We start from the raw sequence: 16008 nt of genomic DNA, 5'->3' as shown, positions 1-16008 counted from the left end.
CAGGCCGCCAAAGTATCTACCTACTCTATGTTCCCATTCAACGCATCATCAAAGAAATCCAACATCGCCTGCAATATCATTCCTGATCCTTCGCCCGTTAGAATCGACATATGGCCGGCTCCTTCAGCCCAGTGCAATCTTTTCGGGGCCGAGATTCCCTTGAATGCCGCCAGCTGTTCCTCGGCCGGACTGATATCATCCAATTCCGGAATCATCATCATGATTGGTACATCCTCCACGGCCTCTAGCAGCTCTTTTGGCCTGAACAGAGCCATCTTATGATAGCTTTGCAAGGTGATTCTGTCGCGGAAATTTGGATGACCACGGTCCGCTGCGGCTTTCATCAGCCTATACCCTTCTTTTCCACCGGGGCCGCCACTGCCTGCGTATCCAATTGGGTTTTCGCCTTTGCTGTTAAACGGCTGGAGGGTGAAGGGTTCGTTGCCGCGCAATTGTGACTGGCGGTCTTTGATGAGCTGTGCAAAGGCGGCTTTGCGTCTGTCTGGCCGCACCATGCTGAAAATTGGGCAGACCATTAGGACGGCGACGACGCGACGGTCTATGCTGGCTGCAATACCGCTGACCGTGGCGCCAAAGGACATACCCCATAGCATGATGCGGCGGGAGTCAACACTGGGGAGGCTGCCTACGTAGGTAACCACGTCGGAGACGTCCTCGACCATCTGGTGTGGATTGATTTGGTTCCTGGGGAAGCCACCGCTGCCTCCAACACTACGGGCATCGTAGATTAGGACGTTGTAGCCCACGGATTGGAAGGTTCGTGCAGTGTCTTCAAGGCTCATTTCTTTGACGCAATTGAACTAAAAAAGATACGTTATAAGTTATAGGATATCAAGTAAAAATGACAGCAAGCTTACACCGTGGGACATGATGATAGCAGGCGCGGGGCCATCAACCTCAAAGAACCATCCTTCGAGACTGATGCCATCGATTGTTTTGCATTGCACAACCTGCTGGCGAGGGGGGGAAATTGAACCCATACTTGGAATCCGCTGGAGTAGTTGCGACAGTCGAAGAAGCTAAATTCTATGGCAGGCAGGATCAGCAAATAGAGGGGATATAGACTCCAGGCAAAAAAATCTCCTATCTCACGGCATATTCCATTTGTAGAAGTATAAGTATTGCGCAAGAAAGGAATATATATCGCAACAAGAGGCCATAAGCATTGAAGTGAGCATGCAGGTAATCGTGCATATATAAAGTGAGCACTAACTGTAACAGCGTAGAGGCGCTGGAGATAAGCAGACTCTCCACGCCAATAGATGAAACAATGATGACCCGAGAGCGTAATCCGCTAGATGTCGAGGACGGTTACCCATGTACACTCTCAATAATATCTGATGACCCGGGAAGACGATTATGGAGACTCTCACGCTAATGACAGACTGTCTAGTATACTGATAAGATGTGGGCCGAGACATCTCCAAGCCGCTATGCACCACCGTTGAAGGATTGTGGAGAGATGGCGAAGATAAGCGTAAACAATGACAGGACAGTAGCATTGTCATCCTTTGAAGATGAAGATGGGACTTTGGTATCAGGAAGAAGAGACAGCGAGATATACGATGTCTATATATTCTCCCTATGATTCCTTGAATCCTATCAAGACAAGTGATCTCGTCTCAATCATCCATCAAACCAATCACCAACCATGGCCGAATCAAATGATTACCACCAAGAGCCCATGGCCATTATTGGCTTCGCGTGCAGACTCCCTGGCGGAAATAACTCGCCGCAAAAACTCTGGGACTTCTTGGAAGCCGGATCGGTGGCTTCTCGGGATGTCCCCGAGACTCGATTCAGCTTCGGTACTCATTTCGATGGGTCAAACAAGCCAAAGACTATGCGACAAGCTGGTGGCATGTTTCTAGGAGACATCGACCTGGCGGATTTCGACGCCGGGTTCTTCGAGGTAGGAGGTACCGAGGCAGTGGCCATGGATCCGAATCAGAGACAGATGCTCGAGGTTGTCTTTGAGGGTCTGGAAAATGCTGGTATTCCACTAGAGAAGCTGGACAATGCGCCGGTGGGCTGCTTTGTGGGATCTTACTCTTCTGGTTAGTGATTCAACTCTTGGAAAGACGAGCATCACTAACTACATCCCCTAGATTACGCCGATATGCAGGCCAGGGACCCCGAGGATCGTCCCGCAGGTAATGCCCTCGGTATTGGCCGAACTATTATGGCCAACCGTCTTTCCTACTTCCTCAACATCAAAGGCCCGTCCGTAACCCTCGATACCGCCTGTTCAGGTAGTCTTCAGGGTTTGGATCTCGCAGCTCGCTACCTAAACTCCCGTGACATCGATGCTGCAATAGTTGCTACTTCCAATCTATATTTGTCCCCTGAGCATGTTATCGATGCCGGTGCCGTCGGCAGTGCGCATTCGCCTACCGCCCTGTGTCATACCTTCGATGTGGACGCCGACGGTTATGTCAAAGCTGAGGCCGTTTCCACCGTGATCGTGAAACGGCTCTCTGATGCCATCCGTGATCGGGATCCCATCCGGGCCGTTGTTCTTGGAACTGCGTCCAATTCTAATGGTAGAACTGCGGGTATCGCGTCCCCGAATGCGGAGTCCCAAGCGGTGGCCATTAGAGCTGCATATGCACATGCCGGAATCACCGACTTCAATGCCACGACTTACTTAGAATGCCATGGAACGGGTACCCAGGCGGGCGATCCGACCGAGGTGCGAGGTGCGGGGAGTGTGTTTGCAGCGACTAGAGATGCAGAGAAGCCCTTGATCATTGGATCAATCAAGAGTAATGTTGGGCATTCCGAACCAGCTGCTGGTATCTCCGGACTTATGAAAGCTATCATGTCTATGGAGAAAGGCTGGATCCCCGGAAATCCTACCTTCATCACTCCTAGTCCAAAGAGTATGTGTGCCCCCGTCCCTTTTTGCTTACATCGCGGTGTGCTAAGTTGTCTCTCGTCAAGTTGACTTCACGGGCAACAAGGTCTTCGTTTCACGAACCGGAATCCCCTGGCCAGCCAACGCCCCTCTTCGTGCCTCCATCAACTCCTTCGGCTTTGGCGGGTCCAATGCCCATGCCATCATTGAAGCTCCGAAGAGCACAGAATTACGCCATGTATCTTCGTACCGGACCGATGACGATGACTTCTCCCTGGAGGATGATGATGATGCCGTCCGCCCATCTATTTTAGTGCTCTCCGCCAATGATGCTGTCTCCCTCCGTGCCGGTATAACAAGCCTGAGCAACCACCTGATTAACCCACGTGTCAAAGTCAGCCTGCCTGATCTCTCGTACACATTGTCCGAGCGACGGAGTAGGCTCTGGCACCGAGGCTTCCTTACAACCAGGAATACCGACCTGGCAGACAAGGAAGGGGCGTGGGTCGTGGCAAAGAAAAGTGCGCAGACGCCTAGCATTGGCTTTGTGTTTACGGGACAGGGAGCTCAATGGCCGCAAATGGGCAAGGATCTTTTGCAATTCTTCCCATGGACCCGATCTATCCTAGACGAGTAAGCCTTATTCTCCACAACGGTTGATTATCAGTCTTCGCTAACGCTGCTATTTTCAGACTCGATCAGGTCTTGCAGGCTCTTCCCGAGCCACCATCTTGGTCGTTGTTGGCCGAACTAACCGAAAAGCGCACCCCCGAGCACTTGCGCCAACCCGAGTTTTCCCAGCCGCTGGTTACTGCTCTACAAATATGCCTTGTGGCCGTTCTCGAAAGTTGGGGAATCACGCCCCGCGCCACAGTCGGACACTCGTCCGGTGAAATAGTCGCAGCCTATTCAGCCGGTCTCCTCGACCGCGCCGGCGCCATCACTGCTGCATTCTATCGTGGTCGGGCGGCTCTCAACCGTAAAGACGAGATCGAAAAGGACCTTGGCATGCTTGCAGTGGGTCTCGGCTCTGAAGCTGCCCAGGAGTTCTTGGGCAAATACGTCGGAACAGCATGGATTGCGTGCTTCAACAGTCCAAGCAGTGTTACAATCTCAGGAAAGAAGGCCACGCTCCAGGAATTAGCTGAAGAAATCAAGGCTGCGGGCCATTTCGCCAGACTGCTTCAGGTGGACCTGGCATATCATTCGGAACTAATGGGTGTCATTGGTCAAGAGTATGAGCAATTGCTTTCCTCGTACAATGAGACTCACCCAGAGTCGACGTCCACGCCAGCAAGGAGCGATGTCACAATGTTCTCGTCCGTCACACAATCCAAGAAGACCACCACTGCAGATGCATTGTATTGGAAGACGAACATGGTCTCTGCAGTCCAGTTCGACGGGGCACTGAATGCATTGCTCGAAGACGAGAACGCTCCCAACTTCCTCATTGAAATCGGTCCATCAGGAGCGTTGGCGGGGCCTGTGAGCCAGATCTTGAAAGCTCGACCAACCAAAGGAGGAGTTGATATCTCCTACTCCGCCGCGTGGGCCCGAGGGGCCGATGCAGGTAAGCAGATCTTCAACGTCGCCGGCCAGCTATGGGCAGCAGGTGCTCCGATCGATCTCGCGGTCGTGAACCAGTACACTGGTAACGAGCGCACTCTGATCGACCTGCCCAACTACACATGGAACCACAGTGTCAAGTACTGGCATGAAAATGCAGCCAGCAAAGACTGGCGGTTTAGGAAATTCCCCGTACATGATCTACTTGGGAGCAAGCTTTTGGGCAGCTCCTGGCAGACGCCTATATGGCGGGCACACCTGAATGTGGCCAATGTACCATGGGTTCTCGATCATGAAGTGGGCGGAGATGCGATTATGCCTGCGGCTGGGTACGTGACTATGGCTGTGGAAGGGCTGTATCAGAAATACACAGCTCTTCTCCAGCCTGATGAGGCAGAGGGCCTGAAGCCCAACGATCTCTCCTACCGTGTTCGCAACGCGCGATTCATCCGCGCCTTGGTTCTCGAGGAGGGTAAGACCATCAAAGTCACTACCACGTTGACAAAGGTGCCCGGAAACAAGAACTGGCATGAGTTCCACATCTCCTCGCCGCAAGGAGACGTGCAGTCCGACCACTGCTATGGTCTGATCCGTATTCAAGATCCCGTTGACGAGGTCATCGAGGGTGAAGATGCTTTGCCATTAAAGTCACCGCAGAATGCCAAGCTCTGGTACAAGGTACAGCGCGAGGTTGGCATGCACTTCGGTCCCAAGTTCCAGAAGATGCTGGAGATTGAAACCGTCAGTGGCCAACGTAAAGCTCGCTCCCTGCTATCACTGTCTCCCCCAGAGAGTAAATACGAACCTCAGTCGTACTACCCAATCCATCCGGCAGCTCTGGATGGTTTTGTACAATCTCCCGTTCCTGCCAATGCTCAGGGTGAACGTATCCAAGCCAAATACTCCATGATCCCGTCCATCATTGACGACCTCGTTATCAACCGCGTTCCCTCTGTTCTGCACCAAGGAAGATCAATCGCGACATCCGTGTACTCGGGCCGAGGAAGACTGGATCAGGACAAGAGCTGGGTTGCGAATGCATCCGTCTACGATTCTGAGACTGGTACACTGGTGGCTCGTATCACGGGCTTGAACTACATCAAGCTTGATGTTCCTCCAAAGCCCGATCCACACACTTTCCATGGGGTCTCATGGAAGCCCGATATCACCTTCTTGACCCAGGATCAGATATTGCATCTTACGCCAGACAAGGAATCAACAAAACTCGATACCATCGTCGACCTGATTGCGCACAAGAAGCCCGCACTCAAGGTGTTGGAGGTTAACCTCGACGATACAGATACTTCGTCCGCATGGCTGGATAATGGCGACTCCTCCTCCCGTGTCGCATATTCTCGTTATGACTTTGCTTCGGCCAGTGCCAAAGCCTTGGTTAATGTCGAGCAAAAGTACGAGGACAAGGGCGCTGCTTCGTTCCTTAGCATCAGTCTGGAGAAGGAAGCCCTTGGCCTGCCCACCGACGTGACCTACGACCTTGCCATTGTCAAGGCTTCGGGGCAAACTACCCATCTGAGCGTTGAAGATTCAATCAACAAGCTCAAGCCACTTTTCTCCGACGACACCTTCGTACTCTTGATATCTCTCAAAGACTCCTTGGAGGGTAGTGTGGAGAGTTTCGAAAATGTGAGCGGAGTACCGACACCCGGTTCGGCTGAATCGGTGTCGTCTCCTGGAGATCCTCTCGATATCGACATTGGCGGGGACCAAAGCTCTGTTAGTTCCGCGGCGTGGGATGAAGATGCCGCCAGAACATATCTGGAATCTGTGAAAACTACAGGACCTGGCTCAGTCCTGGAGATCCCTACCGCAGGAAACAGCAACTCGGCGTATCTGTCGAGGGGAACCAGCAAGCTGGATACCGAGCCTAAAGGGACCCTCATTGTGGCTACTCTAGCCGATTCAACGCCCGAAGTGGTCGCCCTCCAAAGCACGTTGGAGAAGGTCGGATGGACTGTCGAGCTTCAAAAGTACCCCTTTTCCAAACCGAGTGACGGAGCCATTGTGGTGGTTCTTGACGAACTATTTGACTCCGTGCTCACAAAGGTTAACGAAGACCAATGGACTGGTATTAAGGAGCTGGTCACCTCAGGTACCCCTCTCCTCTGGGTCACCCAGGGCGCTCAGTCACCTGTCACTAATCCAGACAATGCGATGGTCCATGGATTCTTCCGTGTCGCGCGCCAAGAGGATGGCAACGTTAACCTGACCACCTTGGACGTCGAGTCCAGTTTGAGCGATACCACTAGCTGGGCCATTGACCAGGTCCTCAGTTTGATCAAGAGCGGCAAATCAACTGAAAAGGAATACGCGGAGCGTAACGGCCTACTTCAAATTCAGCGCATTACCCCAGACGCGCCCCTCAATGACTTCAGACATGCCGAGGACGAGGGCCTTGAGCCCGTTGTCAAGAGCCTCCACGGTACTGAAGCATTGGTGCAGCTGAGGGCCGAACAGCTCGGGACCTTGCAAAGCTTGACATGGTCCGAGACCGAAGTCCTCACCAACGGTCCACCTGCACTGGACGAAGGATATATTGAAGTGGAAGTGAGGGCCGTGGGTGTCAATTTCAAGGACGTTGCCATCACGATGGGAATTGTCCCTGACAATGAGTACATGCTAGGGCTCGAATGCGGCGGCGTTGTCAAGCGACTTGGGCCGGGAGTTGACAAGTTCAAAGTTGGTGACCGTGTCTGCATGCTCAAGGGTGGAAGTTATGCGAACCGTGTTCGTACCCATGTCGACCGTTGTCACATAATCCCAGACTCGATGACCTTCGAGGAAGCGGCAACTCTGCCTTCGGTATACCTCTGCTCCCTCTACTCCATGTACCACATGGCAAATTTGAGAGAGGGTCAGGTAAGAAGAACCACCACGGGAGTGGAGATGAATTCCATGCTGACAGTATTATAGTCTGTTCTTATCCACTCTGCAACTGGTGGTGTCGGAATTGCCTGCATCCAGTTGGCTCAGTACAAAAAGGCAGAGGTAATTTTCCTCGACCCCTTCAACAATAAGGATCCACTAACCTCCGTTTCACAGATCTATGTCACCGTTGGCACCGAAGAAAAGCGCCAGTTCCTCGAGAGCACCTATGGTATTCCCCGAAGCCGAATGTTTTCCTCTCGTAACACCAAGTTTGAGCAAGAGATCTTGCGAGAGACAGGTGGCAGGGGTATTGACTGTATCATCAATTCCTTGGTTGGAGAGCTCCTCGATGCGTCCTGGAGGATTGTCGCCGACGGCGGCACAATGGTCGAGATTGGTAAGAGAGATATCATCGATCGCAACACTTTGGCTATGGAGCCATTTGATAGAAACTGCTCTTTCCGAGCCGTGGACTTGTCATTTGTGAGAGACATGACGGAGAAGGTCATCGCAAGGTTCGTCCATGGTCCCATACTTGACGCAATTAACGAGCGGTGATTAATTTGCTTCGCAGGCTGTTCGGCGAGCTCTTCGTCCTGATTAATGCAGGACATCTGAAAGCCATCACTCCTATCACCACTTTCCCATTCGATAATGTCATTGGGGCTCTATCACACATCCGAAGTGGACGGCATATTGGCAAGATCGTCATCTCCCTTGGTGAAAATGACGATGTGCAAGTCCCCATCCGGCCGGCCATCCGGGGCCTTGTGCTCGATCCAACTGTTTCCTATCTGATTGTCGGAGGCCTGAAGGGTGCCTGCGGAACACTAGCAATTCACCTGGCACGACATGGAGCGAAACATATTATAATCAGTAGCAGAAGCGGAATCAACGACGAAGCCTCCGCTCGGATCATCCGCAGCTGCAACTTCCACGGCTGCGCCGTGATCGAGGCCAAGGGTGATGTGGCCGATTTCGAAGTGGTCAGCGAGCTGTTCCGATCGGCCAGTCCTCGAATTGCCGGCATTGTTCAGGGAGCCATGGTGCTTCGGGATAAACCCTACGAGACGATGACTCTCGACGACTATCACACGGCCATCCGGCCCAAGGTCCAGGGAACCTGGAACTTGCACCGTGCCGCTGAGCTCCACCAGACCCCCCTATCCTTCTTTACCCTGCTGTCCAGTACATCGGGCATCGTCGGCAACAAAGGCCAAGCCAATTACGCCGCCGCCAACACCTTCCTAGATGCCTTCGCTGGATACCGCCACGAGCTAGGACTCCCCGCCAACACCGTGGACCTCGGCCTGATTGAGGACGTAGGCTACGCGGCTGAGCAAGGCACGGAATTGAACGCACGATTCGACAAACGCATCTGGACGCCCATCAATGAAGGCACGCTGCGCAAGATCCTGACCTACTCGATTCTGCAACAAGATCCTGCCGCCCCGCTGAGCGCGTCCACCAGCACCGAGACAATCACCGGAGTTGGGTTCCCGCTGCCCGTCGAAGGCACAGGCGTCGAGAGCGATCCTCGCTTCAGCTATCTGTTCAACAGCCGTGCGGATGCCACAGGCGGCGTAGAGGCCAGCGATGGCAGCGACTCGGTGGACCAGGCAATTCGGGCATTCCGCTTGATGCATAAATCGGGCGCTGATGTGTCTGCCTTGGGCAAAGCCGGTCTAGAGGTGATTTCGGGACAATTCGTCAAGACTCTGAGGCTGGAGACCGAGCCGGAGCCAGCACGACCATTGATCGCGTACGGGCTCGACTCACTGTCGGCTGTAGAGCTCCGGAATTGGATCAGAATGAAGTTGGGATCGGAGCTGACCACGCTGGATATTACCAATGCCGGATCTCTTATTGCTCTGGCTGATAAGGTGGTTTCGAAGTTGCCGCTGCTTGAGAGCAAGTGATGGAGTGGCAGTTACCCCACGTAGCTTAGTGCTTAAATTTAGAATACGAACTGTTCTCACCAAATTCCACAGGGAAAAGAAAATATGTTTCAGTTTATGCATATGCTGTGATCTTCAACGTAACTTCACAAAATCGAATAGATCGTCCATCCAAACCTGCATGATTTGTCGGAATCCGCCATTCCGGCCGTTTCTGGTACTTTTGTACTTGAATCGACCTGTCACAGTCCTTTTGTACTTGTTCATTCTTGTTTCTTTTTCTTTTCTTTTCTTTTTCCCCGGCTCACTATCCCCGCTACGGCAGCGGTCAGGAACTGTTTTCAGCACGTTGAAACCCAGTAGTTCGATCGGGGAAGACGAGCCGTCTTCCGGTGGGAATCTAGCCAAAGTACATAACGGTCTATATCAATATCGACATGTGTGGAATCGACAAGGTGTGCGATGTGCACGGTGCTTGGAGAAGAGCAATCTTGCCAGTCTTTGCTCTTTGTGATACGTTGAACTTGTAGAATGTGCCTGTTTTTCGGGATGAAATCCAGCACAGGACATATTAAAATTCCAATTGTTTACTTTCCTAGTGCTATGAAGCATGGACCATGGAATATAGAGGTTTCCCAATTTCCTAGTTCTACCTTGTCGCCCTAATCTCGTTTTACATGTCATGTCACTGCCACCGGACCAGGTCCGTGTGCCATGCCTTGGAATCCCCCATTTACACATCTAAACCCGATTGAACACAGTTAGGCATGGCTCTGGTGAGTTGTAAAGAAGCTTGCTTGCCTTCGAATTCATAGGATTCACGTCTATAAGGCTGCTGTACATCCAGGCCATAAGATCTTTTCCAAGGAGGGATGTTGATCATGTTTTCCTAGCGAGGTTAGAAAATACTGTCATAGTATACTGTATACTTGACTTCCTTACTTGTGTGATCTTCAAGGCGGTATGCCCACATGTTTGGGTTCTCGAGTATAGGACAACCAAGGCCAGGACAACCAAGGCCAGAGCAAAGAGGACGAAACCATAAGTCATATTCTCACAGATAATGTCTATGAGCAGTGGAATTTGACAAAAAAAAGTGAACTTATGCCTGGATGGATGTGGATATCCATTCTTTAAATATACCAACTCATACAGTACGTGGCAATCACCTTCAAGTAACAAGCCCTAAGGACCTTTGTCTACTACCGATCTTGGACACGCACAATCGCAATCTCCTTCGAGCGCCAACGCAAAAAGTCGGAGAATAAACGCCGATAAGTCAACTCGTGGCCTGAGCGCTTGCCCGTCAACCCGATCCTATGATCCGTATAGCGAGGCTGGCACATCCAAAGGACATGCAGTAGCTTGGGCTTGGGGACTCGATCCAGGATCCCTGTTCCACTATTTGTAGATCAGGTCTATTTACTTCTTTGGGGATTTTTTATTTATTGCCTTTTCTATTTCTTTTTTAATATCTATTAATTCATCAATTCAAGGGCACTCCGACACCCTTGCTATCAGTTCCAAATACACCAAAGGATCACATCTTGAAATCACTTCCCAGTAGTATACGAGGCAATGGTCGGCTTTGAGCAATATCAAATGTAAATCATAGCAAACACAAGCATCAACACAAGTACACTTGTCTACCTCAGTATAGACACCCAACCCCCCGTTAGGAAGACGGGGGACAAGGGTAATGCAAGCCATGAGAAAAATAAAATATTACAAGTAATAAAAGCAAACAGGAAAAAAAGGCCAAAAGGCCAAATTGCACACTTGAGTACTTTTTTTCTCTATGACCGTCCTGCAGACACAGATATTTGTTGTATTTCGCGATTGGTCCGGGATTCATCCTCGGGGAGCGGAAGAAGGCCCTGGCTGTTCTGCTCCCTTTTGTGGTACCCGTATCTTGGCATCTAACTTAGGCATAGAATTTTCCAATCCTTCTTCGTACTTTTGTATCGAACATGATGTCAATTCTTAGTTCCGGGAGCTAGTTGGCGCTGATGATGTTCATTTTCGGTACTAATGTCATTGATGCCTAATAAGGATATGGCGCATGTATGCACTGAATCCCCATTAGGCAACGGTGGTCCTGAAGTCCGGCATGCTCCAGGGTCGTTTTAGGATAACAAAAATGAAATATGCTAATGTGAAAGAATGTATCAAAAACCAGTCAACCCATGTATTTTCCCCGCTGGGATCCTGTGTATCCATTTTGCTTTGACTCCGGAACGCTTGCCATACTTCCCTGCCGTAGTAACCCATATCATGACGCGGCGGGCTATAGGTCAAGGCAAAAAAAAAAAAAAAAAAGAAAAGAAAAGAAAAGGAAAGGAAATCTCGACGAAGTAGGAACGCTTGCAGTTGGAAATTGCGCGGTAATGCACCATCGAGGGCATAAAAGACAAATCAGGTCATGTTCATTACTGCGTTGGTGGGCGAGGCCCAGAAGAAGGGCCAGAGTCAGCATCCGAGACTCGGGGCCGTTTGGGGTCATTTGGACCGGTTGCCGGGACGTATACGCCAGGTGTAGCATCGGCATTGGTGACGTCCACCAATGGAGGCCGTTTTCCATTCAGATTCTGCTGAGGTGGCATGCTACCTCGGTTTGCCGCCGCTGGATTGGAAACGCTCCTTTGGTCGAGGTTGGGCCGGGTCAATGGTCGATACGATGAGACAGAAGGACCTCTGCTTACCGGGCTGCCAACTCCACCACCAGGAGCACCGACTCTGCGCTGCAGATCCGATGCAGGATTGACAAAATCGCGTGTGGTGTTGTTATTGTTGGGTGGTGCTGGAGAGGGTGCCGGGGAGGCGCTCGACAGCATCGGCCTAGCGATCGGAATGCTTTTGGTATGGTCTACACCAGCCGTCTTGCGGATAGAGGGACTCTCTGCGTGTGGATCGAATTGAGGTGCTCCCGACGGTATGGAATTTGGGTTTTCACGGAGGAGATCCACTGCTCTGGCGGAAAAGAAACCGGTTGACGGTGTACCTTGCGGTGGGTTCATATCCTGGTTCCCCTGAAATCCTCCGGGGCCAGAGTCCCTTTTGATCGGAGGCTGGGTGATGTTGTTTTGTGGAGCATTCTGACCAACTGGTTGCTGAGCTGGAACTGATGGTCTGGGGTTTGCAAGATTTTGACCAGGACCTTGAGCGCCCATTGGTCGACCTTGTACTGCAGCTGGAGATGGGATAGCCGATGGGTTCTGTCGCGCATTTATGGGATTAGGTCGTCCCGCTTGGCCCGAGCCGTTCCATCGCTCAGGTTTTGATGGTGTCACGACAGCGGGGTTAAATCCTGCTCGAACAGGCGGTCCTCGCTGAGGTGCTGGTCCGTTCGTTGGCACAGGTCGCTGCTGTTCTCTGTGGGTTTCTGTATCTACTACGATCTCATCGGGATTGCCTGCATCAGTCTCAGCTACCCCAAAATCGGCTTCATCAAAGAGATCACCTAGAGACCATTAGCCAAGATACAAGGTTGCGTGTTATTCGAACACATACTGCCAAACTCTCCATCCCCCTCAAACGAAACATTATTCGCGAGATTATTGCCTCTCGCTTGATTTATTGGACGAGGAAGGGGTAGATCATCCTCTTCCGGTACACGTTTGGGGAGAGACACCTGTTTCTTAGGTGGCACGAAGTCAGGGTGACGGTGGAGATCTTCAACGTCCCATCTTCCCTATTCTAATAGTCAGCATGGCACATGGTGAATTTGATGACATCGGGGACCATACAGGCGTTGCCTTGACTTTGGTCACCTTGGCCACATAATCCTTGTCATAGATACAGTTACCAAGCACGTTGCCAAAGTTCCTCAATGCACGTTTCAAACCATCTGTTGTGCCTTCTTTCTTGGCCTTCTCAAACGCTGCGGCCTTGCCCTTGCAGTTCTCAATATGCCCGTAGCCAATATCCTAGAAGAGAGCTGAAGTTAACATAACACTCCACCAGAAATACACATGTCGAAGAGATTTCCTTACCTCATGAAACGTTCCATCTCTCAAGGTGACTCTCATAATGACTGAAAGTCCCAGACTAATCTTGCCTGTATTTTGATTCTCCTCGATCTGGTAAGCGTTAGTCAATACCCACCTAGCAGGTAAACATATGATCGACGCACAAAATCAAGCTGAATTGTCTGAATCGAGCTGGACCAGCCATTAAATCCAAATACCTCATTTGCGAGGTTAATGCATTTATCCGCGGAGAGATAATGCACTTTCTGCCCCGCAGCACCAGGTCGCGCAGAGATGTATTCGGGTCCCAATTTCTTATCAAGACGGGCTTGTAATGTTGCGATTTCTTGTGCGGTGTACTCGCTAATGCGGCGTTGCGGTTCCTCGAAGGGGTTTGCCGCGGCGGCTCCTGAAGCGTTCGGCATCATAATAGATCCCGCACCACCGCGATGTTGGTCGCCAACGCTGAAATCACCACTATCAGTGCTCCGTTCCATGAGATAAGAGGATTTCCATGTCCTGGGCATTGAGTCTCACGCTGGCATGTTTTGTTGTGAACGAGTGTCGAGTTCGATATTAGATGTAATGACGGGGTGAACGCGTTGTCTTTAGGCACCAAGACGCGGCTCATCGCGATATCACATGATGATAACGCGATAAGATAAGATTAGAGCTTCATGAACCAACCTGGTTGGAAGCCGCTTCAAGTAAACAAAACGCAGTATCTAAAGATAGTTAAAGACTGATGGGAGTATGATTCATGTATGTAAACTATTACTCGGAGTTTCATCTCATTTCTCATTCTTTGTAAAAGCTATCTATCCTTTCGGAGGAGAAAGGGCATGGCATCAATCATTGGATGACGAGGCTGGCACTAGGTACAAGTCCTAGTTCCTTCAAGGTCTCTCCGAAGAACTCATTATCAAACACCTTCTTGGGGAAATTCTGCACGAAGCTTTGGACCTCAACCCCATCCTGTTCCCTCAATGCGGCGGCAACCTCGAACAACGTGGTATCAACGGGCAGTGTCTTCATGATGTTACCCTTGGATGACTGGAATCGCAACCGAGTTTCCGTATAGGCCGAGGCGGGTTTAGATGTAGCGGGACCGGAGGAAGTGGGTGCCGGGGCGGCATCGGGCTGGGGAGGAGGGGCTACACCGGCACGTTCAGCTCGCTGCTTCTCTGCCTTCAAGCGACGCTCCTCCTTGTCAGCCTCGATCTTTGCCTTGATGCGCTTCTTGGCATCGATTTCATCCTGCTTCTCCTTCTTCTTCTTAGCTGCCTCCTTCAACTGTTGCTTCCGCTCGAGCTCTTCCTTGGCATCTTGGCTTTCCTTGGTGCTCTTTCTTCGGATTTCCTGGTAATAAATGTCAGCAAAATACTCCCAGTCACTAATTGTCGGGACCAGGGCCAGGGATACTCACCTCATTCTTCTTCTTGTCAATCTTGTCCTGTTCCGAGAGCACTGCACGCTTCGCTGCGAGCTTCTCCCGCAGCTCTGTCAGTCTCTGCTTCTTCTGCTCCTCGGTCAATGGAGCAACCTCCTCCGTAGACTCAGCAAAATCAACATGTCCCGACTTTGATGCGTGAAACTCGGCTTGTGACTGGCCTCGAAACTTCTTGCCACACTCGTTGCATACTAAGCTGCGCGGTTGTTCCCCTGGTTGAAGTGCGGGGCCCTCTTCGTCTTGTGCTTCTTGGGCTTGTGTCTGTATCTCCTCCAATGACTTGTCTTGGTTGTCCTCGAGCCACTGCAGTGCACCTTGCACTATCCAGTCAGTCAGATGATAGTTGTGGATATGAGGGGAAGGGGCAGAGACTTACAGCCTCCAGTCTTCGTCACTGCGAGCTGGGCGCGCTCTTTGTCGAAGCCCATTTCGATGAGCTGGTCCAGGTCCGATGCCATGATGACTGTCGGAATATGAAAAAAAAAAAATATGACGGGAGCAAGCGCTTGGAAAATAAGGGCAATTTGTCAAGATTGAATCAGATAAGTTTAGAAGTGAGTGAGAACAGAGTGGGTGACGTATCAGAAAGGCGGCGAGCGATAAGGCCCACTGGCCTTCCCCGGGTTTCCATGGCATCAACTTCTTCTCGATGGCGCGTCTGAGGGATATTTCATTTATAGGCCATTAAAAATGTGACAATGTCAATTATATCTATGTTGTACGTGACTAGTACTACCTATGCACGCATCTCCCACTTATGTATTTGGGTGGCTGTGTGGCTGTGTGGCCAGGTCCACGGATGTAGGCACGCAACTTGAACATCCAGGGCTTGACAGTGGTGTGCAGAATGTATTCAGGGGAACCTGTCAAGTTTCATGTACAGCACACTACTGATATATACATATATATATATGGTCAGTAACTAGCAGTGTATAGTCGACTACAAGAGGTCTTTACTAAGGACGTGAGTTCTACGGTAGGATGTACCTACATTGTAGGTGAATTTTTACTGTTTAAGCTCCAAGAATAGAGGACATTTACTACAATATTATTGACAAGCTGGATGATATCTCTCAACGTGCAATGAATGGTGAGGTCGGCATAAATTGATTGAGGTACAGAAATATAGATGTATACCTGAAGGCCACAGCTCTTTGCATTTCAACCATGAAAATTAAGCATATGCTGGCTTATTCTGGGTAATAAAATTACCAGGGTCCACTGTCTGAGCTATCAATAGAATATTAAATACATACAATTCAAACAGAAGTGGGAATTGACCCCACCCCAAGCATCACATGCAGGTAGAGGGAGATGTTCACTCAAGTTGCAAGGATGTGATACAATGCCGGGGAAGAGTAA

General features: G+C 50.7%; 4 protein-coding genes across 4 annotated transcripts; 1 reads left to right on the top strand and 3 right to left on the bottom strand.

The window, feature by feature from the left end:
• Nucleotides 1–20: 20 nt before the first annotated feature.
• On the bottom strand, nt 21–1001 carry N7447_010601 (alpha/beta hydrolase; the record flags this gene model as incomplete). Its single annotated transcript, XM_057234863.1, has 2 exons — nt 21–821; nt 879–1001. 2 exons carry the CDS (start codon nt 999–1001, stop codon nt 21–23), a joined length of 924 nt encoding a protein of 307 aa, XP_057081083.1.
• A 671-nt stretch (nt 1002–1672) lies between these two features.
• On the top strand, nt 1673–9249 carry N7447_010600 (type I polyketide synthase; the record flags this gene model as incomplete). Its single annotated transcript, XM_057234862.1, has 6 exons — nt 1673–2078; nt 2130–2903; nt 2965–3511; nt 3571–7321; nt 7376–7845; nt 7905–9249. 6 exons carry the CDS (start codon nt 1673–1675, stop codon nt 9247–9249), a joined length of 7293 nt encoding a protein of 2430 aa, XP_057081082.1.
• A 2408-nt stretch (nt 9250–11657) lies between these two features.
• Nucleotides 11658–13693, bottom strand: N7447_010599 (RAD52 DNA repair protein RADC; the record flags this gene model as incomplete). Its single annotated transcript, XM_057234861.1, has 5 exons — nt 11658–12688; nt 12739–12919; nt 12975–13154; nt 13221–13307; nt 13361–13693. 5 exons carry the CDS (start codon nt 13691–13693, stop codon nt 11658–11660), a joined length of 1812 nt encoding a protein of 603 aa, XP_057081081.1.
• Nucleotides 13694–14048: 355 nt separating this feature from the next.
• On the bottom strand, nt 14049–15104 carry N7447_010598 (UBA and UBX domain-containing protein; the record flags this gene model as incomplete). Its single annotated transcript, XM_057234860.1, has 3 exons — nt 14049–14555; nt 14623–14966; nt 15023–15104. The coding sequence occupies 3 exons, from the start codon at nt 15102–15104 to the stop codon at nt 14049–14051; spliced, it is 933 nt and encodes a 310-aa protein (XP_057081080.1).
• Between the last annotated feature and the right edge of the window lie 904 nt (nt 15105–16008).

This window comes from Penicillium robsamsonii (assembly GCF_028829455.1).
Source record: "Penicillium robsamsonii strain IBT 29466 chromosome Unknown utg000007l_segment0_segment0, whole genome shotgun sequence".
Classification (NCBI taxonomy): domain Eukaryota; kingdom Fungi; phylum Ascomycota; class Eurotiomycetes; order Eurotiales; family Aspergillaceae; genus Penicillium; species Penicillium robsamsonii.
The sequence above is the reverse complement of the archived record's forward strand: the minus strand, read 5'-3'. Positions and strand labels throughout refer to the sequence as shown.